General features: G+C 40.9%; 1 protein-coding gene across 2 annotated transcripts; it reads right to left on the reverse strand.

Moving 5' to 3' along the window:
• Nucleotides 1-309: 309 nt before the first annotated feature.
• Nucleotides 310-25040, reverse strand: ctage5 (CTAGE family, member 5). Of its 2 annotated transcripts, XM_023282915.3 has the most exons (28): nt 24792-25039; nt 24520-24653; nt 23030-23116; nt 18273-22710; nt 17872-18135; nt 17491-17588; nt 12582-12713; nt 12393-12414; nt 12141-12229; nt 11782-11853; nt 10825-10935; nt 10671-10742; nt 10420-10524; nt 10066-10188; nt 9608-9796; nt 9352-9442; nt 9086-9153; nt 8918-8988; nt 8718-8819; nt 8512-8608; nt 8242-8309; nt 7974-8059; nt 6806-6919; nt 6165-6314; nt 2813-2968; nt 2321-2373; nt 2066-2240; nt 310-1969 (listed from the first exon to the last, which is right to left on the reverse strand). In XM_023282915.3, the coding sequence occupies exons 1-28, from the start codon at nt 24910-24912 to the stop codon at nt 1737-1739; spliced, it is 7521 nt and encodes a 2506-aa protein (XP_023138683.2). In that variant the 5' UTR covers nt 24913-25039; the 3' UTR covers nt 310-1736. The 2 variants fall into 2 exon arrangements, with proteins under 2 accessions (XP_023138683.2, XP_054861929.1); XM_055005954.1 differs by lacking the exon at nt 6165-6314 and having other exon boundaries at nt 24792-25040.
• Between the last annotated feature and the right edge of the window lie 192 nt (nt 25041-25232).

Genomic DNA, 25232 nt, shown 5'->3' on the forward strand with positions numbered 1-25232 from the left:
AATCACTGAACAGTGCTGAAAAACCTGAAATTATAACTTGCCTTATATTGCTTGGGAATAACTTGAACACTTCAAGACCAGTTCAGTTGATTGAACAAGAGCTTGTTTCTCATGTTTTCATGAGATTAACATTGGAAAGTATGTTGATTTACTGTCCCATCCAGCCAGGGCAGCAGCACAGCTTCCACAACACCACGATCCTAGAACTATAGTTTCTGTAAGTGAAATGCTATCGGTGTTGCTGAAAATTTACTCATTATGAAATGTGGTCGTGAATAAAATAAAATGATATAATATGTACAAGTCTAATTTAAAATGCATACTAAAAGTTTATTTTCAAAATATTCTTTGCACCTTTAAATAAACATTTTGCATGTTTCAAGTGACCCATTACAAGAGTTTAGTCCGGTAAAGGTCATTACATATAAACTGTGCTGTACAATCAAGGTTACAATAACTGAAAGTATATTTGGAATATTTATTTATTAACATTTCCATTGTGTGTCTTATGCACACTATAATATAATTAGATGCTCTGTTACCTATGGTGACCTCTGATGAGTTTGATATGACAACTTTATGCACGACAACGTCATTACATTAGCAATTATTTGGAGACATCGACAATTTTAGAATCTTTATTCATTTGTCAATATTTTTTTTTTTTTTTTTTTTTTTTTACAAAATTCACATGGGTGTCATCTCTGTGGCTCTGAAAGCAGCCTCGTTTCCAGTCAGGCTGCTTAATTCACCAGTCTGTGACTGTCGGAATGAGTCACAGCTTTCTTCAATGAAACACAAGCAGCTATTAAAAGCCACTTTTTCAAGCCTAGGTCATTTGTAAGCCACTGTAACACAATCAAAAGCACTGTTTGCTTGCTGTTTTTTTGAAATCATAGCTTTGTTGATGAAAGCAAAGTCCCCCAAATCCCACAGGGAAGTCAGTGAAATTCAGTTGTGCATTTATATTTTAGGAAAACTGTCTCTTGGACTTCTGAGGATTATTTGAAGTTCAGTTCAGTCATGGACAAAGGAAAATGTAAAGTGATCTGATTGGGTGTCATCAAATCCAGGTCAATAACAACAGCTGCTAAATGGCTACATTTTTTCATTTTTTGTGACAATGACATGAGTCTTGGTACAACAACATGTACTACTTCAGGCTTGAAAGACGTATTTTTGTGGTGATCGTCTGTGATCATTTAAATATCTCCGTCACTGGGGTGAAATGTTGATTGATGCAGCTCCATTATGAACATTTAGATATTATTTAACCAAAGTCCCATTAAAAACCTTTCTGGAATTGACGAGGTAACAACTGTTCTTGGTTTGTGTGGCAATGTTCCCACACACACATTTTAGGCTGCCTGTGAGAAGAACAGCACTAGAGCCTAAGTGCTGTCGCCATGATTTCACAGGGGATGTAGTTGGCTGAGGATGGGCAGAGAGGGGAAATAACAAGGAGAAAGAAGGCAGAACAAAGACAGCAGAAAGGATGAAATTGGAGGAGAAAGAGTCGAAGCAGACTTACAGCAAAAAAATAAAAAAACAGGCAGATGAATCCTGATTTTTCCCCCTCTGCTAACACTATTCATGGAATATATCCTGTTGGTGAATAAATAGATGTTACAGAAAATAAGGGAAAGCAGCAACCTGCCCGAGCGTCCATCTAGCGTCGAGTTAAATTTGAACCAAAAATACGTCATTTCACCACTGAAGCAGAAACTTTGTGAGGCTCAAATGGCGTCTTCAGGCGAAGGTGTGTTCTCCTCAGGTGACTGGCTGTATGGTGGGGAGGGGAGGGATTGCCGAGGAAGGGGAGGGCCCATGGAAGAAGGTGGGAGACCGTCTGGAGGAGGGGGTCGCATGGGGGGGCCGTAGGAATGCATGTGAGGGTGAGGAGGAGGTGGAGGTCCGCCGGGTGGGAAACGAGGAGGTAACATCATTCCTGGAGGAGGGGGCGCCCACACTGGAGGGAAAGAGTAGGAAATAAAGAGTTAGAGTTCCACTGATGACATCTGGAGATAGGATGCTAGAAACTGCAAAAATGGCTGTGATTTCTTACTGGGCATCATAGGAGGCCCTCCCGGTCCCCTAGGGGGGTAGAAATCAGGTGGGGGTCCATAAGGGGCTCTTCGAGGAAAGGGACCGTCCATTGGACCCACTGGGGGTCCAGGAGGGGGTGGACCTCCTATCCTTGGACCTGCTTCAGGGGGACTCCTCCGATCACCAGGACCAGACTGAAGACAGACAGAAAAACATTTTGCAGAGGCTGGACCACAGATCCACACATGAAATAGTCACACACAAACACTCTTACCTCTCTATGCTCTAGTTCAGCAGGTCCAAGGCTGTTTTCTCTGTATGAGCCATCTGCATTGACAAACATAGTGAATGAAGGGAACATGAATATGTAGAATGCATTCCAACACGTCTAAACACTCAGACCAGTTTGTATTCTGCTTTTCCACTTCAATACAGGAGGTCCTCGATTTACGTTGGAATTCCGTTCTACTGTGACCTATGTGGCGTACAACCGGTGGATGTAAACAAAGCCATCTTCCTCGTATAGCGCCATGTGACGACGTATTGATCCACTCCACTCGCCAACTAGTTCACAAAATCTGTTTTTACGTCGCAAACGCTGTACGTCGGAATGATGGAACAAGACTTAATAAATTTATAGGAAATGGCAACGTAACCACGAAACGCTGGAGGTCGAGGACGTCGTAAACCGAGGACCTACTGTATCTACAAGTTCACTTATTAACAGTCCAAAGGAATGAGAGACAGGAAAACAAAAGAGAATCACCTGCCATGTCCAGAGGTTGACGGGATCCTGGGGGGAGACCCCGAGGATGGAGAGGGCCAGGGGGGAGGGAACCAGGAGGAGGCATAATGCCCAGAGCACCTGGAGGAGGTGGAGGTCTCCTGTACATGGGGCCCCCTGGTTCTGGAAACATATAGCCTGGAGAAGTGAGAAAGCACAAAAATATTCTATAAATGTAAATGAGTTGAACAAATCTCTAATCTGCAGGCTGTGATCTTGTGGGCACAGAGTAAAGTGGGAGTGTCTGATACAGGGTGAGAAAAAAAATTAAAATAAGAAATACAAGGAAAACCAAATGCTGTTTTCTTTTTTTTTTAAACCAGTAAACCTAAACACAAACATCAGCTGCACAAATAGTGTTTTCAGGTAGACTTTTCCTTTTCAAAAACGTGATAAATGATGTGATTTTTGTGTCACAGGGCTTCACAGACAACTGCAGATTCCATTGTCAAAATGCATTGAAGACACACACATGCACTGTCAACATGCATTTGGCATTCACATGCACTCTTTGACTTCAACCTTTGACCTGCCAAACTCAGGTGTAACTAATATCCAAAGGGATGACTGCACTCCATTTAGCTCTCTGAGGCGTGGCACGATGCATCATGGAAATAGAAGCCATACAGTGGGTACGGAAGGTATTCAGACCCCTTTAAATTTTTCACTCTTTGTTTCATTGCAGCCATTTGCTAAAATCAAAAAAGTTCATTTTATTTCTCATTAATGTACACTCAGCACCCTATCTTGACAGAAAAAAACAGAAATGTAGAAATTTTTGCAAATTTATTAAGAAAGAAAAACTGAAATATCACACAGTCATAAGTATTCAGACCCTTTACTGTGACACTCATTTAACTCACCTGTGGTCCATTTCTTCTGATCCTCCTTGAGATGGTTCTACTTCTTCATTGGAGTCCAGCTGTGTTTAATTAAACTGATTGGACTTGATTAGGAAAGGCACACACCTGTCTATATAAGACCTTACAGCTCACAGTGCATGTCAGAGCAAATGAGAATCATGAGGTCGAAGGAACTGCCCAAGGAGCTCAGAGACAGAATTGTGGCAAGGCACAGATCTGGCCAAGGTTACAAAAGAATTTCTGCAGCACTCAAGGTTCCTAAGAGCACAGTGGCCTCCATAATCCTTAAATGGAAGAAGTTTGGGACGACCAGAACTCTTCCTAGACCTGGCCGTCCAGCCAAACTGAGCAATCGTGGGAGAAGAGCCTTGGTGAGAGAGGTAAAGAAGAACCCAAAGATCACCGTGGCTGAGCTCCAGAGATGCAGCAGGGAGATGGGAGAAAGTTCCACAAAGTCAACTATCACTGCAGCCCTCCACCAGTCGGGCCTTTATGGCAGAGTGGCCCGACGGAAGCCTCTCCTCAGTGCAAGACATATGAAAGCCCACATAGAGTTTGCCAAAAAACACATGAAGGACTCCCAGACTATGAGAAATAAGATTCTCTGGTCTGATGAGACCAAGATTGAACTTTTTGGCGTTAATTCTAAGCGGTATGTGTGGAGAAAACCAGGCACTGCTCATCATCTGCCCAATACCATCCCAACAGTGAAACATGGTGGTGGCAGCATCATGCTATGGGGGTGTTTTTCAGCTGCAGGGACAGGACGACTGGTTGCAATTGAAGGAAAGATGAATGCGGTCAAGTACAGAGATATCCTGGAAGAAAACCTCTTCCAGAGTGCTCTGGACCTCAGACTGGGCCGAAGGTTTACCTTCCAACAAGACAATGACCCTAAACACACAGCTAAAATAACAAAGGAGTGGCTTCGGAACAACTCTGTGACCATTCTTGACTGGCCCAGCCAGAGCCCTGACCTAAACCCAATTGAGCATCTCTGGAGAGATCTGAAAATGGCTGTCCACCAACGTTCACCATCCAACCTGACAGAACTGGAGAGGATCTGCAAGGAAGAATGGCAGAGGATCCCCAAATCCAGGTGTGAAAAACTTGTTGCATCATTCCCAAGAAGACTCATGGCTGTACTAGCTCAAAAGGCTGCTTCTACTCAATACTGAGCAAAGGCTCTGAATACTTATGACCGTGTGATATTTCAGTTTTTCTTTTTTAATAAATTTGCAAAAATTTCTACATTTCTGTTTTTTTCTGTCAAGATAGGGTGCTGAGTGTACATTAATGAGAAATAAAATGAACTTTTTTGATTTTAGCAAATGGCTGCAATGAAACAAAGAGTGAAAAAATTTAAAGGGGTCTGAATACTTTCCGTACCCACTGTAGTTAATGTTACATGTGAGCACTCACTGCTTTCAAAGCTTCTATCACTTCTTCTTTTGAGTTCCCGAACAAACAGTCCTGAATATTATCAAGGTGCACATGCACACTGAGCAATACCAGTGCGCCACATGCAAAAACCTTCCCCAAGACTGACAAAAATAAATGCTCTGTGCAGCAGTCTGAACGATGATTCTTACTTTGATATGCAAGTGTAGGAATCTTCAGTACAACTGCTTGGTCTTCATCCTTGCAAGTCACAAGTCTGTGCTAGTATCGTCACCACACAGTTCTTTTTAATAAAATTTAGATCACCTTAAATAAACTAGAAGCTTCTTTGAGACTGATATTTAAATTGTATGATAAGCAATGTTAAATGCTGTTAAAGTCACCTTTGAAGACTTACCTGCTATGTTTTGCATCAAACTAAGGAAACATCTGTTTGATGAATGTGATATCAGCCATAATTCTTGATATGTTCAGAGTCGGGTAGGGGCTGGTCCAGCTGGGTGGGCAATTATCATAATATTCTGATTGTCTGTCTTCTTTTTTTTCTAAAGGCCAATTCATGGTTTCCACATCCCTGTGCATGTACTTCATAAACAGCAAGCAGACGGACACTCAGTTCCATTCATACTATAATAGGTACACGTCTATCTGTGCAGCAGATAGTCTCATTGCTCCGCATATTACCTACAGAAGAACACTAAGGGCTCCCGTGGATGTTCTGAAAGGCTGGCAGTGACTTTGCACCTTTTTACAACATAGACCAGCTAGCTACAGAGTTGACTGTAGTCAGTGATTATCCCTGAGTTCAGCTGAGCACGAGGGGCAGACATAGTACAGGATGTCTAGAGAATTCTGTCAAATCAAATCACCTCCAAAGTCCAGCAGCCCCTGCTTCAAAGTGATGAATTATAAAGTGTGCCAGTTCATGCAGCCACACATTTCGGGCTGCATGGAGACTCCCACGGGGACCAATGTGAACTTTGGCAGACGATGAAATTTACCTGAGGTGTACCCTTGTAGGCCATAGTGGACACGGAAAGCATGAATTTTTTCTTTACATATATACACACCTGGGGGTCCTAGAGGCCCTGGGGGACCTGGTGGGGGTCCCCTGCGATCTCTCTCCCATGTAGGAGAGATCGAGCCGCTGTCCGAACGAGGACCTGCAGTGCGCTCCATCTCCCCTTGGCCACCTGGGGGCTCCCCTGGACCAAGAGGCACTGGGGAGGAAAGGAGCAGCGGGAATAGAAGGTGCACAGGAACAAAGAGGAGAGAAGAGATGATTGAAGGTGATGATGTGACAGACAGGGACAGAATGATAGAAAGAGAGAAAGAGAGGAGGAGAGGGAGACAAAGAGGAAAGGGAACAAGCAGAACCGAGAGCCAAAAGACACAATATGACAGTGAAGACATTCAGGAGTGTGATTGGAGGAGAGTGGGGAAGAAAAAGTATGAAAACATATAAATCAGAGTGAACTGACAAATCTCTAACTCAGTTTTTCCCTGTACATTCCAGATTGCTGATTGCATGCCAACACACAGACCATGCTACAACACATTCAGCATCTACAGTTTGTCATGCTGCTATCAGCTGCTCAGCATGCTTCAATGAGGCTGAATGTGAAAATGTATTGTCTGTAAAGTAACATCAATATTTTGTAACTGGATTGGAGTCTAGTTGCAGCTAACTGTGGATTTTGTGTTTATTTACCTCTAGGAGACAGCCTAGCAGGTGGTCCGTCCATCAGTGTAGGAGGAGAGAGGAAAGGTCTGGTTTCAGATGCGGGTCGACCCAGAGGAGAAGGACCGTACGGTGACCTTTCAGCTGGAATTTAAGAAGGTTTTGGTTAGGACAAAGGAGAGGAAATGTGTAGTCCTCCATTTCCTGAATTTCAACCACAGTGGCAAGAACAAGTGTTTAAACCCTTTGGAAGGATCTGGTTTTCCTCCTTAATTTGTTGTAAAATCTGACCAGAGCTTTTACTGAGTTTCAAGTTTAGAAACACAATTCTAATTCATTTATTAAACATATGCAATAAACAGTCACAGTGCTGGTAGAAAAGTAATGAACCCTTGGATTTAACAACTGCTTCCCTGGGCAGCAATAACCTCAAACAGGCAATTCTTGTAGCTGCCAACCAGAGGAGTTTAGGAACTGCATCAAAAAAGAACACTTTACGGTGTTTTAGGGTGTGTAAAAATGCTTTTTGACAAAGAAATATTTTTTTGTTTGTGGAGCAGCAGGTTGCTCAATGTCCTGCCAAAGACAGCTTGCCGTTCCACGATTTATCTGTGCTCGATTTATGAACAGAGAGCTCCAGTGACTGGATTGATTGTGCGTCTGGAGTCATCTTAGCTTGTCTCTTACCTCTAGGCAGGGTAGGCACAGTACTAAACTGTATCCAAGTATACAAAGTCTAACTGTGTCTAACTTTGTAACATTTTCCAGCTTCAAGACAAGTCTTTGGAGATCTCTTTTCTGTAATGCAAGCTTCACATCAACAGATGCTGCATGTGAATTGCAAAACTCAAAGTGTTTAAGTGTTTTAATAGGTTAAATTAGCGCCAGCACACACTGTGAGTCTTGTCTCATTGATTTAGGTTTGCCATCCCCTAACTTCATTCAACTTTTTTGTATCAGGTCTCAAATATTTCTCACAAGCTACAGATAATATTTAACATACGTGAGAACAGCACAATGATTGGTGTCATATTTGTTTAAATAGATTGTGTTTGTTCATAATTGTCTGACAATAAATTAAGCTATATTTACAGATAAATGCACATAAATCCAAGTGGTCTGCTTATTTTTTTTTTGCTACTGTTCAGTGAGCTTGAAAATACATTAGATGTGTGCATGTATGTGTGTGTGTGTGTACCTCGGAAAGGCAGCGGTCTAGCTAGGCTGTTCAAGGCAAACGGATCTTTGTCGAGGGCGTCGAGTTTGAACTGCGTATCCGTCAATCTGTAAACAAACACACCTAAAGTTAATGCATGACACACATTTTTGGTCCCGACTATTAATAAAGCAGTCTTTGTGTGCTAAACATTAGTGCACCATGAAGGTGAGTGAACTACTAGAGAAGACACAAAGCTGAACAGAATACAGCTTCCCTCACTCACTGAAAACCTTGACCTCATGCTTACTTCTGTCTGAGAAGGCTGTTCTCTCTTTTGATGTCTGCCAGCTCTCTGTCTGCTGCTCGGGCTGCCAGCTGGAAACATCGGTAACACAACATAAGTACAAAGACACAGATACAGTCAAGCTCAGTGTGTTTAAATACACACAAAGAAACGCTTCAGTTTCAACAGTGGTCAAACCACAACCATGCCGACATCCACTGGCAAGCATTAAGATGTACAAAAGTAATCTCAGGATTTTGGTTCAGGATAAGTTTGTGGTGGACTTTTACTAACCCAGTTATTGTGAGCCTTCTTCTCATGTGCTGAAATCTGAGTCTGATAAGACTGCTTGGTTTTCTCCAGCTCTTCTTCCATCTCTTCTGCTCGTTGCCTGAAACAAAGCAGAAGCGAGACTGTATGAAGGAGAAGTTCACAAATGCCTTCAACATATATGATATATACTTGTAATGCATTTTTTAATAATCTGAGAAAGTAGCTACCTGTAGTTGTTTAGTTCTTCCATGGCCATTGCAATATTTTTGTCTGCTTTATTTAACTTCTCCTCTTTCTGCAGACGCTCCTTCTCTTCCACTGTCAGCAGTCTACGAGCACACATGTTCATTACTATCTTCATCAATGTTTAAAATCATTAAACAGTTTTAGCTGGACTTCATACATGTGTTTATCTATGCGTCGATACCTGTGCAGCTTAAGCTCATTCTCCTGATACATTTCTGTCATAATCTGGAGTTTCTGTTGTAATCGTTGCACCTGCACACATGAGTAAGAGAAATTAATCCAAAAGAGGAAAAAAGACAAACACCAAAATAATAAAATAGTGCATTAATACATAGTCGACATCTGCTACCTGATCTGAGTAGTGCTCAGTGTCAGACTGCAGAGATAACTTCTCATTCTCCAGCTCCTTAATGCCCTCTGGAGAGAAAAACAAAACACAATGATGCAACAAATATATAATCAGTGATCCTGTATGTCGAGCCTCGCCACACTAACAGTTGTTAAATGCTCTACAATTCTGGAAACCATTGATAATGAAGCTGCTCTTTGACTGACTTAATTGCTCTGCACAGACATCTTAATGAAACCTATATTAATGTACAGTTTACAACTTACCTTGCAGGTCTTCTTTAGCTTTGACTTCATCATTCAATTTAGCAAATACTCTGTCTTTATCTTCATCTACTGATTTGAGGTCCGCATTCAGCTACACACAAATACAGACAATGTTAGAGGGAACATTGCTGTAAACTTCCAAACTGTATTTCTTTTTTTAAAGTTATCTCATATAATGCATTCTTCTGTACCATCACAACATAAATAAGAATATCAAATACTACTGTCAGTGCTTGTGCTCATTTTCTTCACATACCTTAGCAGCATAAATGAGCTTCTGGACTTTCTGGAGATGGCCCTGTTTGTCTGATTTGTCCAATTTTCCATTCTTCTCTGCTTTTCCTGCTGTCCTATTGGTTGCCTGCTTCTCTCCTGCTTCCTCGCCTTGCCCTTCCTCCAGATCTGAATCCCAACCTTTCATCCTCAGAAGGCGATCCGTCAAAGACTGGAAGCATTCAAATATTTACATTTTTTTTATTTTTATATATATATATATATATATATATATATATATATATATATATATATATATATATATAAAAATATATAAATAAAAGATAAGACATCACTGGGTCCATATACCAATTTTTTTTATATCAATTTACAGTCCTCCTCTGTAGTAATTCTCAAAATATGACCTGTAATTAAGCCCAGATATATTTTATATAATATCTAACTACAATATATTCTATTTACAGTTAGAACCCATATTACCGTTATGCGTTCGTCCTTGTTGGCCACATCCTGCAGCATCCCGCTGTGGGCCACCTCACATCTCTTCATCTCTGCCTCCAACTCACTCACTCGTTCTGTCCACCCCTCCAGCTGCTGCCTTAACTGTAGAAAAAAAACAGAGAAATTAAATGATGATGCAAGGAATACAGGGGCATACAGAGAAGGGAGGGACAAAGATATGACAACAATTCTGTGCATGTACTTGGCACAGTGCAACTGGAATAACTGAATAGAAAAAAATGGCTAGGCAGTGCTTTGAACCCTTTATTTCAACCATGTAAATACAAAACCGCTCCCCTTACTACCGTTAACAGTATTTGTGTAGCATCCCACCTGAGCATTGCTCTCTTGCAGCACTGTGTTCTCCTCTCCTGCTGTTTCCAGGTTCCTCTGTAGTCTCTCGCTGTTCATATTGTACACTTTAAGAGTGGTTTGTGCCTTGAGACAGACAAGCATAAAAATTGTTTAATGAAGCCCAGAGGGACAAAGAAAGGAGTAAAAGAAGCAGCAGCAGCAGCAGAAGAAGAAAGAGGACAGTAATGTGAAGGTACAAAAAGGAGAGGTCAGGTAATGAAGGACTGCACCTGCTCTTCCTGTGACTGGAGGTCTTTGGTTTCCTCTTCAAATGTTTTCATGTTCTCCTCAAGCAGAGCTATCTGGAGGGAGAACCAAAAATTCCCTCAGCACGACACCACAACAGTTAGCGCTCAGTGTTTTTATATCAGGTTGTACCCCTACCCTCTTTTCTTGCTCTGTACTATGTTGTCTCTGTTGGTCCAGTTGATCCTTTAGTTCTTCCAGATCAGTATCCAGCTGCTTTTTAGTATGTTCCAACTGCCGTGCTTTAGCCTGGAATTCACATGACAACAAGATGTGACCAAGAGACTCCTTCAAATGAGAGCATAACTGGGAGAGAGAGAGGGGTGAAGAATAAACAGAAAACCTCTTGCTACAATATGGACTTCTCTCTCTTCTGTAGTAATCTACACTTCTTGCATTGCAGTTCTTCATTTTATAGGAAAATTTGCTTATTATTTTTATGTGATGTATCTGCCTACACACCCTTGCATACTGTAAACAAATTTTACCAACTCAGATCATGTGGCTGTGAAAGTGAAGATGCCTACTTACACAAAATATTATTTAAAGGTTTTATTTGCTTTTAGAAATCCATTTTAGACAATCAGGGATAAACAGATGACAAACTCGTGTTACATCTTGTGAGAAGCCACTGACTGTGAGTGCAATGAGACGGCATGCTGTAATTTGAGGCTATTTCAATCAAACTAAATTGCACTTTCAGCACATGAAATGTGAAATAAGCATGCTGCCTTGTGAACTGATAGCACAAAAAATAGATCTACACACAAGTGAAGTAGTTTGAGAGATTTTTCACAGTTTGAAAATCCTCCCAAGGCAAAAACAACAACAACAACAAAAAATATCACTTCCCCTTGTAGCTGTTTTGACAAAGAATGAACATCGGAATTAGGTACTAATCCTAAGATCTGAATCTGTACACAACCCCACACTGAGTGAGTTTCATCTATTAGTGACGTCCTTCAGACATCAGACATTAGGGAGGTTCTGTTTAAATTGACTGTGGATGTCACAGCTTAAAATATATAGCACAAGGTTTTCAAAATTACACATATTTTGTAATCCCTATTTCATTCTTGTTTCTTTCTGCCTTACCTCAAGTTGTTCTGTCTTTTGAGTCTGGGCCAAGACACCGCTGTCCCTCAGTGAACTCTCCAGGTCATCATACTGCAAACGACAGATCACGAAGAAGTAAATCTCAAAGTTCTCAAAATAGCCATGACAAATACATATAATCAGGATTTTCTGCAACTACTTTGTAAGGACAACCCCTCTGCTTTTTGAGCTCACTTTAAACAATGTACAAAAGACTCTGCTTCTTCTAAGTAATTCAGATGTTTTTAAAGCCATGACAACACATTACATGAATGTGACCTCAATTTAATGACCTAGTGTTGTGTGAGACGGGCTCTGCCTCTAGTCTGAAGTCAGTCAGCACTAGCACAAGCTCCTACCTCTTGCTGACACTGACTGAGAGTCTCAAGGACTTTACACTTCTCATCCAGCAGCTGTGCAACCTGTTCAGCCATCCACCGCTCTTTCCCTGAAAAACAAGACACAAGGCTTATAGACATTCTATTTTAAAATATTTCTGGTTTGTATGTTAATACACAGTGATCGGAGAGAGGCAAAACTTGCAGGCATTAGTGATGAAGTTGCATCATGTAGAAAATTGGGATATTTCAGAATATGTAGTGGGAACTTACTTCGATACATTCTGCTTTTGATCTGAGGAAATAAGAACAACCATGAATTAGAGGTAATTGAAAAGACGGATGGTTTGATAAATGCCAAAGGAACATGTGTGACCTATTTGTGTCTGTGTTTGCACCAATACATTTTGTGAATACACTGTAGAGTCTTGTGTCTGTGAATATAGAAGGCTGTGCACTCACAGAACTATAACATCTACAGGTGAACAGCAGCATCGTCATGAGCCCCACCAGACCGGCGATGATGACTGGCTCCCATGGCACACCGTACAGGTCTGGCCCAGGTCTTATGTCATCAGGCAACGACGACACAACCTGAATGAAAAGACAAAAAAACATCCATTTTAGGAGACAATTTTAGAGTCCTAGTACTGCATGACTACCCTGAAAGTCTACTCGATAAATGAGGAAAAAGCACTGCTATAATGAACAGTTAAATGTATGTTATTGTGAATGCTTTAAACATTAGAGCTGGTTTCATTCTGCTTATCTTCATATAGCAGAGCATGTATAATTTTAGTGGGTAGGAGTATGTACTTCTCATAAAGGGATCTTTTTTATTTTCCTGTACTTGGAATGTTTTTACATTTGACGGCTGAAAACAGGAACGAATGCTTGTTAAAAATACTGAACAGTTACTCCTGACAGCTTAATACACCGCTGCTATGGGAGGGAAATTGCAGTACAAACATGCTGGTGACTTCTTTATCTGCTTAAAGGAGAATTAAGTGACACCTGCCATTTTTAACCAGAAACTAGAAAGAGCAGGAAAACTGAAGAACACCTAATCGGAAACTAACGTTGTTGACAGTTAGCTAGCTAACTATTTACCGGCTAACTAAGTGTACATACACACGTCTGAAAATGAGACAGAAAATCTCAAAGTAGTTTTGACAGCTGGCCAGCAGCACTGACAGAACACACATGCAGTGAAAAATGAAGATACTACAGAAAATGCTGCGGTGTTCCGACGACTTGACAGCCCGTTAGATTATTTCTGCTCTGGCGGCTAATTGGGAAATGCTAACGAAACCTGCCACATAACGTACATCCTTCACTTTCTCCACGGCGATACTGTAGTAAGCCTCGGCCGTCGCCTGAAAGTCCACCGCTTTGCTGGCCATCTGGTCACTCGCCGGGTGTTCCGCCATGTCCGAGTTATTTCATTTGGCCTATACGTAAGTTATAATTTTTATTTATACCGAAAAAAAGCCTATAACCGTCAACTGCGTTAGCGGCGATTTCACATCCTATTCACAACACCGACGCTCAAGAGCATACCACGTCTGACTGCACGTCGTAGGGAGGGGTAATAATATTGTAATTCTGTTTGTAAAGTCCTTGTTGCAATTCTATGCTTATAATTGGTCCAAACTATTTAGAATATATCCTTGTAGAAATGTATAAAGCAAAACGCAACCTATATACATTGTTTTGTGGACTTATAATTTCACACAGATGGTATTACACCCCCACCGGTGCAATTGGTTTAATCGCAACGTCACCAATTGTAAGATGCCACACAGGCACATCGGAGCGTTTTCAAAGTGACACCAAGAGAAACAGGTGTCCCCGAAGAGAATACTCTTATTATAATTATTGCTTTCGATAACCTGTAGACTAATAAATTTAACTGTCTCAAATTTAACACATAAATACTCAACAGTTTTTCCTGAGCTGTGTGTGTCCAGCTATCAGTTGTGACCACAAGCTAATAACAACCAGTCGAAGTAGGACACAGGTGAAGACTTGTCAGTCAGTGAGCTTATGTACGCCTCGTGTTTCTAAATGTTATACTCACCGACCCGGCCTCATTTTCGTCCATCTGAAACTAGAAACTCACTCCCCCCTCAAAACATGTAAACCAGTTCGCCTGTACAGCTGTGTTGATTGCCAACTGGCTCAGATTGTGATAGACCCAAATGTGAGGGATGTTGACGGAGCCCAGCCAGCTTTGACAGCTGAGACGCAGGCAGAGCTGAATACCAGAGGGAGAGTCAGCTCAACATGTCACAGCTGTAATGTCTTAAAGAACCACACACCACATTATGTAGACACTTAAACCTGTGGTCCATTGTGCACCTGGCGGAACCTCAAAGTGCCAAGTTCAAAAATGAGGCCAAAGGTAGCTCTGAATCTAATGTTACCTGACAGTACATGCTTAAATTTGTTTAGGGAAAGTTTCTGAGATAACAAAATTTAAAGAAAGACAAGACATGTAGCCCAGCTGGATGTCAATGACCAGGGAATCTTTTTGAATTCTTCTGATTTTAGCAAGGACATTTGGGAACCGAAACAGGAACTGAAGAACACTCAGCACTTTAACACTGAACTGAACGATGTCAGAAAGGCTTTTCATTAAGTTGAACAAAAGCCACGGTCCTGACAATATTAGTGGTCACCTTATTAAATCTTGTGCTAGAGAACTCACTCCTGTGTTTCAGGTTATGTTTAACAGGTCTTTAAGAAACACAGCATGTGCCCTCTGTTTGGAAAGCAGCTATCGTGGTACCTGTCCCTAAATCCAGTCGTCCAAAAGCTTTGAATGACTTCAGGCCTGTTGCTCTCACTTCAGTCGCGATGAAAGCATTTGAAAAACTTGTTAGGAATATGATCCCGAAGGAGACTGAACATGAGCTGGATACAGACCCAACAGAGGAGTGGAGGACGCTCCACTGCCTCTACTAAACATTACTTTAACCCTTTGATGCATAGACCACATCAGGAGATACCCATTTTCCAATGGATTTGGGTCACTTTTGACCCAGGTTATGCATCAAAGGGTTAAAACATGTGGAGAGTAAATGGACTTTTATTTATTGACTTCTCCTCTGCTTTTAACACAATCCAGCCCCACATTTTAACTGAAATACTTTTAGAACAGTTTGAAATCAGCAAAAATGTGGTGGGCTGGATTTTACACTTTTAAACTGACAGGTCACAAAGAGTGAGAATAAATGGGGTTCTGTCTGACCCAGGGTTCTCCTCCACAGGTTCTCCACAGGGGTGTGTGCTGTCGCCTTTATTATTCATCCTCTATACAAACGTGTCAGAGCAGATATGAAATCAGGGACATCACTGAGTTACTTAACCATCATGTCGTCCTGCGGGTCAAAATTGATCCGTTTTAAAGTTTGAAAATGTGGAAAAAAATATAGATCTTCACAGTGAAACTTCTGATGTCCACATTTTCAACTTTTTTGGGGAAATTTTCGAACATTTTTTGGTGGAAAAAATGAAATGTTAAAAATGTTTCTTTAGAACATTCACCCAAAACAATCAACCAAAATCCAGCAAATTTTGCTGGATTTTGGTTGATTGTTTGTGAATGTTCTTAAAGAAATATTAGAAGTTTTACTGATATATATGTAATCCCTTTAGATATTTTTAGGATTTTTTTGGGAAGATTTTTACTAATTTTTTGAAAATTTTCTTGCCAAATTTTGGGGATTTGTTTTAAAAACAAAACTTTAAGGGAAATGTTTAAGGAATTATTGGAATTTTCTTCCTAAAGGTTTTGCAAATTTTCAGAAATTTGGGAAATTTTTTTGTAGAATTTTTGGATTTTTTTCAGACAAGGAAACATTTTTTTTTTGGTGCCCATAAATGAGGACAACAGGAGGGTTAAAGAAGGTGAAACCAGTCATGGCCCAGTTATTGATGACTTTGTCCAGTGGTGTGAGGGGTCCTACCTCCAACTGAACATCTCTAAAACTAAACATATGGTGACTGATTTTAGAAAACAAGTCAGGCATGGAGTCACTTTAATTAAAGGTCAGAAAATAGTGCAATCATATAAATAATTTGGGACCATAAATCTGTCTGCAAACAGGTCCATCAGCGCCGTTACTGCCTCAGAAAATTCCCACATTTCCACATCGACCGAACAATCTTGACTCTGTTTTTTTTTTTTTTTTTTTTAATTGAGTCTGTTTTATCTTTCTGCTTGGTGGCATGGTTCAGTCTGCCACAGAGAAAAACTCACTGAACCAAATAGTGAGATCCAGTCGTCTGATTGGTGAGTTACAGCCTCCCTGTTCACTAAACAGGTACAGAGGATGGATTTATCAATCCTTAATAATTACTCCCATCATCTAAGAGGTGAATTTCAGCTTCTTCCCTCTGGAGGTTTTTAGTCCCAAGGTTCAGGACAAAGCGTTATAAAAAGTAAGTAAGTAATTAAGTAAGTAAGTAAGTAAGTAAGTAAAAACAACTTCGTTCCTGTTGCCGTCTCTGAGCTCAATAAGAAGTAGTGACATTTGCACTTTATTTTATTTTATGTATTTATCCTATTTCTTAGCTCTATTTATCATGGTGACTTTCAAATTTTATGTTCTTATCCTGTTTTTTTATCCCAGAGAGTGATTTTATTTCCCTAAGGTTTTTTATTGTGTTTTTAATTTTATTTATCTTGATCTTATTTATTTTATCTTATCTTTCTACTTCCTTGCTGTTATATCGGTGAATGGCGGAACACTGAGCACTTCTTTGTTTTGTCTTGTCACTCGATCAAGTAGCTGCCTGTCTGGTTCAATGTGTATTTTGTTATGGAATGCAAAATTCTATCATTTGTTTCTGCAAAACAAATCTACTCACAGGTATTAATAAAGGAACCTTGAACCTTGATCCCACTCAACACCTGTTAGGCCTGTTAGAGGTTGGTGGTTTGATCCCCAGTGACCCCACATGTCAGAGTGCTCTTGAGCAAGACACTGAACCCCAAGTTGTTCTGAAAAATAGGTGAGCACCTTGCATGGTGTTTAAGTGTGTATGCGAAAGTGTAAATGTTGTAATGTGCTATAACCTAGATATGGCTAAAAGGTACAACACAAGTGTCGACCAAAAAGATTATTATACATGACTCGTCAAGTCTGCACAAGCCAATGATAAAAATAAGAGAACAAAAAAGTAGTCCTTCCGCAGTTTCCCATGCACATAAAACAGAAAACAAACAAATATAACAATAACCAGAGATCAGTTTCTGTGTGCCACCTCTAAAAATGGTCTGCTGGGTTACTGTTTCTGCCATATACCAAACAGATGACATCTACATTCAACTTCCATGCATTGAAAATCTACTGGTAACTCTTACCTGCACAGCAAGCCATATGAGGAGCTCCTTCACTGCATTAGCATAAACGATGGACTCTTCAGCCATCTGAAGCACGAAGTCCAGAATCTGCTTCATTACTGTGGAGTTAGAGCAAAACACATAATGGTGTTTAAAATGTAAACTTTCCACCTGTTCTCATAATGATTAATGATTATACTGAAAGCTTTTATCTTTGTGTAATGTGTGATGCTAGTGTATAAAAATTGAAAATATCTCTCTGGCCAGGCCATCCGAGGTTGTGTGTTGCAGGAATGAGGATGCGGCAAGTGGAGCAGCACTCTCTCTCATATCTTATTGCTTTATATGTTTTAATCAGCTGTAAAGTCCTTCCTGATTAATGGGTACTTGGGTCATCCATACCTTCCACTGGCTGTGGTGATCCTGCTGGCATGTGAGGAGGAGACACTTCCTGTTCTTTATTTCCTTCACCCACAGTTTCCCTCTCTTGTCCTTTGCCACCACCCACTTGGCTATTGTCCTTTTCCAGTGCCATCCACCTGTCTCTGTGGATGGAATTATCCTGGGCCACTAAAGAATCCTCTGTCTTCCTTGACTCTGTCTCAGTGTTCACTTCCTTTGCTTTGCTGTGAGTTGAACAGGACGTCCCAACACAGCTGGCCTCAGCTGCATTTGACAGGGAAACAAATGCATTCTGACTGACACAAATGCAATCCAAAAGCACACTTTGATTGAAAGATTGAATTAGATCAAAATATCAATAGTATCTGCCATGATGGTTGAGGCAAAGTAGACAAAAATACCTTGATGATCTGATTGTCCTGTGTTGACAGTCTTTCTCACTCTTGCCAACAGCATTTCCAGCTTCTGAAGTGCGCTGAGTGTTCTGGTCTTTTCTGTGTCTTCCTGTGGTGCATCAGCGAGCTTCCCGCTAGGAGATAGCGTCCCCCTGTGATGATGCAGAAGTCTTTCTATATCCGACAGAATAGATTCGTCATGATCAGGATCTTCGGTCATACCTTCTGAACTGACCAAAATGTAATCCAAAAACTGCAGCTTGTGTCGTCCAAAAAGTTCCTGCAAAATAACGGCCTCATCCACACTCATGTCTTCAAGAAGGTTCTTGTAAAGTTTGGGGATGATTTTTGTTTGAAGGAGTGCTTCTGTGTTCGGAGCTGCAGTATGGGGATGGATTTCAGCAGAGGAAGGATCAGGCGGTGGCTCCTCTGTGGATGTGGTAATGGGAGAGTTTGTGTGGACCTCATGATTCTCTCTTAAATCAGATGTAGAATCTGGTTCTTGCTCAGGAGTCAGAAAGGCCTGTGGCTGTGATGTCACATTGAAACTCTGAGCTGATTCTGTGGACCCCTTGCTTTCAGTCGGGGGTGTTTGGCTAAAAAAGCCAAATGCATTTTTGAAAAGACCAAAGGCTCCTCCAGCCTTACTCTCTGCTGTCCCTCTACTGAGATCATCAGGTGGAAGTGAAGACCCAGGAGGATCCTCAGGCCCAGATGACGCCGTTTGTTCAGGTGACACAGCCTGACTTTCAGCAGGGTCATTGTGGGGAGCTGAAGGTTCCAATCCTCCTTCACTCCAGGATTCACTACCAATTGTATTACTGTGATTATTCCTCATTTGTATATCAGAGTCACCATTCTGTGAACTTGCTCCCTCAGAGCCAATTCCATTTCTTTCTACCACAGGCTCTTCCTCACTTGGTTGAGTACAAAGCTCACCTGAGCATTTAAGGTCGTCTTCCTCTGTATGCCTATCCTGATGCTTTTCTTCATCCTCCTTCCCTTCAGTCTTTTCATCCTTTACCTCCACCTGTGGGTTTTCAGTCTTTGCAGCAGTTCCAGTAAATGATGATCCAAAGTCTTTCACATCTTCGGTCTCTTTCTCATCGCTGTCTGGCTCAGACCTGCTAATGTTATCGTGAATAGTTTCCATGTGTTCCTCTAAATGAGACAGCTGCACCAGTTTTCCTTCGCTTTCCTTTGTCTCCATTTCCTTCTTTACCTCCTGAAATTCCCGTAACTCCTCCTGTTTCTCCTCTTTCTCTAACTCCTCCTCCCTGGCATGATTTTCTTTCTCTAGCAACTCTTCTGTCTTCTGCTGTTTATCCACCTCCTCTTGCTCCTCCACCTGTCCCACCTCGCTCTCTTCTTTTACCGCCGTTGTCCCCTCCTCTTTCTCTGCTCCATTTAACTCTGTCACATCCTCCTGTTTTTCATCCTCTTTTGAGTTTTCTTCTTTCTTCTCCTTCTCATCATCCTTTGATTCCTTGTCCTTGTGTTTCCTCTTTTTGTTGATCTCCTGTTGCTCCTCTTCTTTAACTTCCTCCTGCTTCTCCTCTTCTTTTCCCTCCTCTGCCTCATCCTTCTGTTCCTCCTTCACTTCCTCCTGCTTCTCCTCTTCTTTTCCCTCCTCTGCCTCATCCTTCTGTTTCTCCTTCACTTCCTCCTGCTTCTCCTCTTCTTTTCCCTCCTCTGCCTCATCCTTCTGTTTCTCCTTCACTTCCTCCTGCTTCTCCTCTTCTTTTCCCTCCTCTGCCTCATCCTTCTGTTCCTCCTTCACTTCCACCTGCTTCTCCTCTTCCTTCATCGTGTTCTCCTCTTTTAATGTCTCCAGTTTGTGCTCTTCCTTTAAGTCCTCCACTTCTCCCTGCTGTTCCTCTAACTTTACCTCCTCTTCGTCCTCCTGCTCCCTCTCTCCCTTTACCTCCTCTGTTTGCTGAAGCTCTTCTTCCTCCTTTGAATCCTCTACCTCTTTCTCATCAGTCTCTTCCTTTGATTCATTGTCCTCCTCCTGTTTATCCTCCTCTTTTATCTCCATTTCTTTCAGATCGTTCTCCTCCTTTACCTTCTCCAGCTCATCCTGTTTTTCCTCCTGCTTTTCTTCTTCCTTTGCCTCCTCCACAACCTTTAAATCCTCTATTCTATCATTTTCCTCAACATCTGTCATCTCCTGTTCACCCCCATCCTTTGACTGCTCCACTTCTCCAGCTTCTGTTTCAGAGCCTATAGTTGACTTCTGGACACTTTCCTTCAGATCTTCCTCCTCAGCACCTGATGTCTCTTTCTCAGTCTGAGCCTGCTGGAGGTTGTTTGTGCTGTCATTCACAGTTTCTTCAACAGTTTCCTTTATATCGTCTGCATCACCATCCCTTTGTGTGACCCTGTGGTCCATCTGCAGCGACACAGAGGCCTGATCTGTGTTTACTGTGCTTCCACCAGAGGAGATTGTTTCTCTGTTCTCTTCAGAGGGATTTTCATCCAAACTTTCAGTGCTTGTATTAGAAGAATGGGAGGATTCCAGTTCCTCAGAGCTGCCCTTAACAGGTTGTGTTTCTTCCTCATGCCCCAACTCACTGTGATGTGTTTCTGCATTGCTGTCAGCCATAGCTAGTGTATCTGAGCTGGCATCATTTGTTTCAGGTCTGTGAATAGTAAAACCTTTATCCTCAACTGGGATTGGTTCATTTCTCTCATCAACTGATGGCAAGAATAGCTCACCACTGACTTGACTTTTATCTGCTGATTTCTCAGTCTGAGCTATGAAAGTTTCTCTGTGAGGTAATTCTGTCTCTTCATTACTGCTCCCTCCTTCATGATTGTCACCAGTCGTGTTAGTCATACCAGACACATCTGTGGATTCTTCTGCCTGATGTATGATTTCATCACCTTCCTCCTGTACACTGTCTGTTTTCTTGCTTTCATCTTCCTCCACCTTAACTGCAGATAGTTTGATGGAGTTTGGCTTTAAATCCACAGAACTACGGTCAGGGCCCAAATTATTGTCAGACTGTATTTTAAATTCTTTCTCTTCTGTCTCCCTGTTAACATCCTTACCCTCATTTCCAATTGATTTTTGCATCTCATGATTTTCACCCTCCATTTCTGCAGATATCTCTTCATCTATTTTGTTTTTCTCTTTACTGTCATCTTCTAAAGCATCTTCTTTATCCTCTTTGTCACTGATTTGGAAAAAGCTGTTGATCATAGAGGACATTCCATTCACAACATGGGATTTTTCCTCAGACTCGATATGAGAAGAAAGATCTTTGTGATCATCCATAGATTCAGACCCTATCTGCAGAACACTGCTTTTGCTACTGTCTAAAGAATCTGTATCATTATCATTACTGTGAGCAGTTACTGCCTCTGTGGATGGAGCATTTAGGTCTTTTGGAGGTTCTTCCACTTGTGATTCATTGCTAGTCTCAATCTTTCCCTCATCTGTCAGAACAGATTGTGATTGATGAGTTTCCACACTCTGTGATCCTGCTGGTTGTTGTGAGGTTATATCCTCTTCTGTCTCCTTAAAGACACTTACTGGACTTTCATCATTATCTTTCCTGAAGCCTAAAATGCCTCTGATCCCCATATCAATCCAAGAATTAGATGCTGGCTGCTCCTTTTCATCCTCACTTTCTCCTCCGCTTACTGCCTCATGTTCTGAGTCCTGATTGGTCGGGCCAAACCCTAGTGTGTTTGACAGTCCATTACCCAACCAACCCAATGTCCCCGTCTCTTCATTCTCTTCTACATGCAACTGGCTACCTTCAAGATCCAAAGACATCCTCCTACTCCTGAATTTCTCCACTGGTTCTTCTTTTTCTTCATTCACCTCTTTTTGTTCCTCTTGCTCTATTTTTTTCTCATCTCCAAAGCCGAGCCACCCAGTCATGGTAGAAGTGAGTGAATCAGCGGTTTCTTCGCTGTTTTTTACACTTTCTTTGGCTTCATCAGTAGTTTTTCCTTGTCTTCCAAACCCCAGCCATCCCGTCACTGAAGAAGCGAGCGAATCATCTGCCTGGATCTCTTTCCTTTCATCTTCCTTCTCTCCTTCAGCCAAATTGCCAGGTTGCTCCTCGTCAGCCAGACCTAACCATCCTGTCACTGAGGAACCGAGCCAGGAAGAAGAGGGAGACCCACCTTGTTCGTTCGGAGTCGCAGGAGTCTCCTGTGCTTCCTCGTGAGGCCCAACTGCAGCATCATCGTGATTTTTGTTTGTATCTTCTTCTGTTTCCTGAGCTGAAACTGGAGGTTCTGTAGAGGGATCTGCAGGTGTCAAAGGACTTTCAGTGATTGTGTCGTCAGTGTTCAGGGTGTTTTGGGTGGTGTCTGGCTCCTGGATTTGGACTTCCTGATCACTTTCATCATCATCATCATCATCATTCTCCAGATGAGCAGAGTCAATGGGATAGCCAAACTCATCCATACAGAAGAAATCTGATTCCTGAAGGAAAGGAGAGACACAGTACTCTTAAATAATGGGGCAAGCAACAAATGCAGAAACAATAAATGTAAATATTAGTTTGTACTTAATTACAGTCAGCTCATATGCTTTTTATGATCAGTGACAACACTGAAACCTGCCTAATAGTATGAAGGCTCCCTGGTGCTGCAGAAACAGCTTCGACTTGTTGGACCGTGGGTGAATCTTGTGTGTTGTGAGGTGTAGCCTCTGTGGACTGGCCTTTCATTGGTTTAAATGTTGTGGCTGATCAGTGTGTGTTCAGGTCAGAGCCTCTAATCTGAACAGCTGCTGAAATTACCTGTGTTTCCACTACTTTCTCCACAGTTGCATAAACCTGTTCCTCCCGCACTGCATCTTTCGGGAAATAGCCAAACTGTTTGTCGATCTGAAGCAAATAGAAAACAGTGCAGCAATCAAAATTCCACATTACAAAGAGATTTATGGATGGAATAAAGAAGAAAGAACATAAGGGAGAGTCAATTACTTGATGGTTTTCTTCTTTTACAATATCAGTTTAAAGTGACATTTATAGCTGAGTAATAAATCTGAAATGAATATGTATGATATTATATTACTTTAATTTCATATAAAAATTAATTCTGTTCTGTGTTGTTATGGTTGTTTCTATTTTAACTATATCCCAGTTTATGCAACGACATTTACATTTATATCATCTGTACTAAAGCTTGATTTGAACTCAATATTGCTCATTCAATTCTAATATATCATCATTATCAGACAGTTATCAACACACACTGTGAAATGGGCCAAAATGTCTTTGTGACAACCGTTAACTAAGACAATACTTAGTAGTATTTCAACCAAGAACCACTAAGATTTAACCCTCGTGTTGTCAATACGGGTCAAAATTGTCCCATTTTAAAGTTTGAAAATGTGGAAAAAATATATATTTTTACAGTGAAACTTCTGATGTGCACATATTCAACATTTTTGGGAAATCTTTGAACATTTTTTGGTGGAAAAAAATAAATGTTAAAAATGTTTCTTAAAAACATTCACAAAAAAATCAACCAAAATCCAGTGAATTTCGCTGGATTTTGGTTGCTTTTTTTGTAAATGTTCTTAAAGAAAATATTAGAAGTTTTACTGATATATATGAAATCACTTTAGATATTTTTAGGATTTCTTTGGAAGACTTTTACTCATTTTTTGAGAATATTTACAAGAATTTTCTTGCGAAATATGAGGGATTTTTAAAAAATAAAACATTCAAGGGAAACTTGTTGGAAGGAATTATTGGAATTTTCTTCCTGAAGATTTTGCAAATTTTCTGAAATTTGGGGAATTTTTTTGCTGAATTTTTGGATTTTTTCAGACAAAGAAACAATATTTTTAGTGCCCGTAAATGACAACAACAGGAGGGTTAATTTAGAGGATTCCTCAAATCAACAAGTTCAGAAATGACTGTATGAGTGGTTTGTAACGTCAAGTGAATCATTTCTATTTTAACCAGTAGCTAAATGCTATCTCTTTGTGTCTGTCTATAATTACATTCTTATATAAATTTACTCACAGGGAGCTCAAAACGGCAATTATGTTTGTCAGTCTCACAACAGTCTTACAAAAGAAACCAACATCAAAAACACATGATTACAGCCAATCAGTGCAACCTGAACTATCTGGATTATAATCAAGACTAATCTCTTTAACCTAGAACCTTTGATGAGGGGCTGTTAGGGACAGTGTAAGTTTTTTTTATTATTATATTTATATTTTATTTTACACAGAGAATGAGATAGACAGATGGAGATTGAGTGTGAGACATACACTGCCTGCCCAGAGGTCTTCTCTCTTTCCAGTCAGTTTGTGGTAAACAAAGATGGTGTCTCTTTTCCTGAAGCTCAGGAAACGACAGTCCTTACCGTGGTAGTCCTTTATTGCCTGCACTCTGCTCAGCATTCCTACACACACACACACAAACACACATGTATTAGAAAAGATGTGTTTAGGATCATTGTGATCACTGACTTGAAATTAAATGTAAAAAGTGCACAGACACATATTAAAATTGGAATTATATCAGGAGCCTTTCAACTTACTTTCACACTCAGAATCTCCACAGATTTTGTAGTCAGACAACAATCCCTCGTTGATGCGTGGTAAAATCAAAAAAGCTGCACCTATAACCCACAGGAGTTTGGAAGCCCCTGAAACAGCCATTCTTGGTGATTTATCTGGAGTGTATCAAGAAAAAACATCCATAATGGGGTAGAAACGAGTCTGGTCAGTTGTGCTGGCAAGTGGACATTGCCTCTGTGCTGCTGCTGTCATGAAACCCCAATGGCAAATGAAACAGATGAGATAAGATACAAGGCTAGCATGAGGATAATCATTAACATCCTAGAGCTGCTTACAACACACAACATTATCTGGTGACAGGTTAAAGGTTTTTATTTTAATTTTAGAGATTAATATTAGCCTACAGTTGGCGAGGTTTAAATTCCACCGTGAAACAAATAAACACTGTGACAGAAAACAGT

Source organism: Amphiprion ocellaris, chromosome 20, assembly GCF_022539595.1.
Source record: "Amphiprion ocellaris isolate individual 3 ecotype Okinawa chromosome 20, ASM2253959v1, whole genome shotgun sequence".
In the NCBI taxonomy this organism is placed as follows: domain Eukaryota; kingdom Metazoa; phylum Chordata; class Actinopteri; family Pomacentridae; genus Amphiprion; species Amphiprion ocellaris.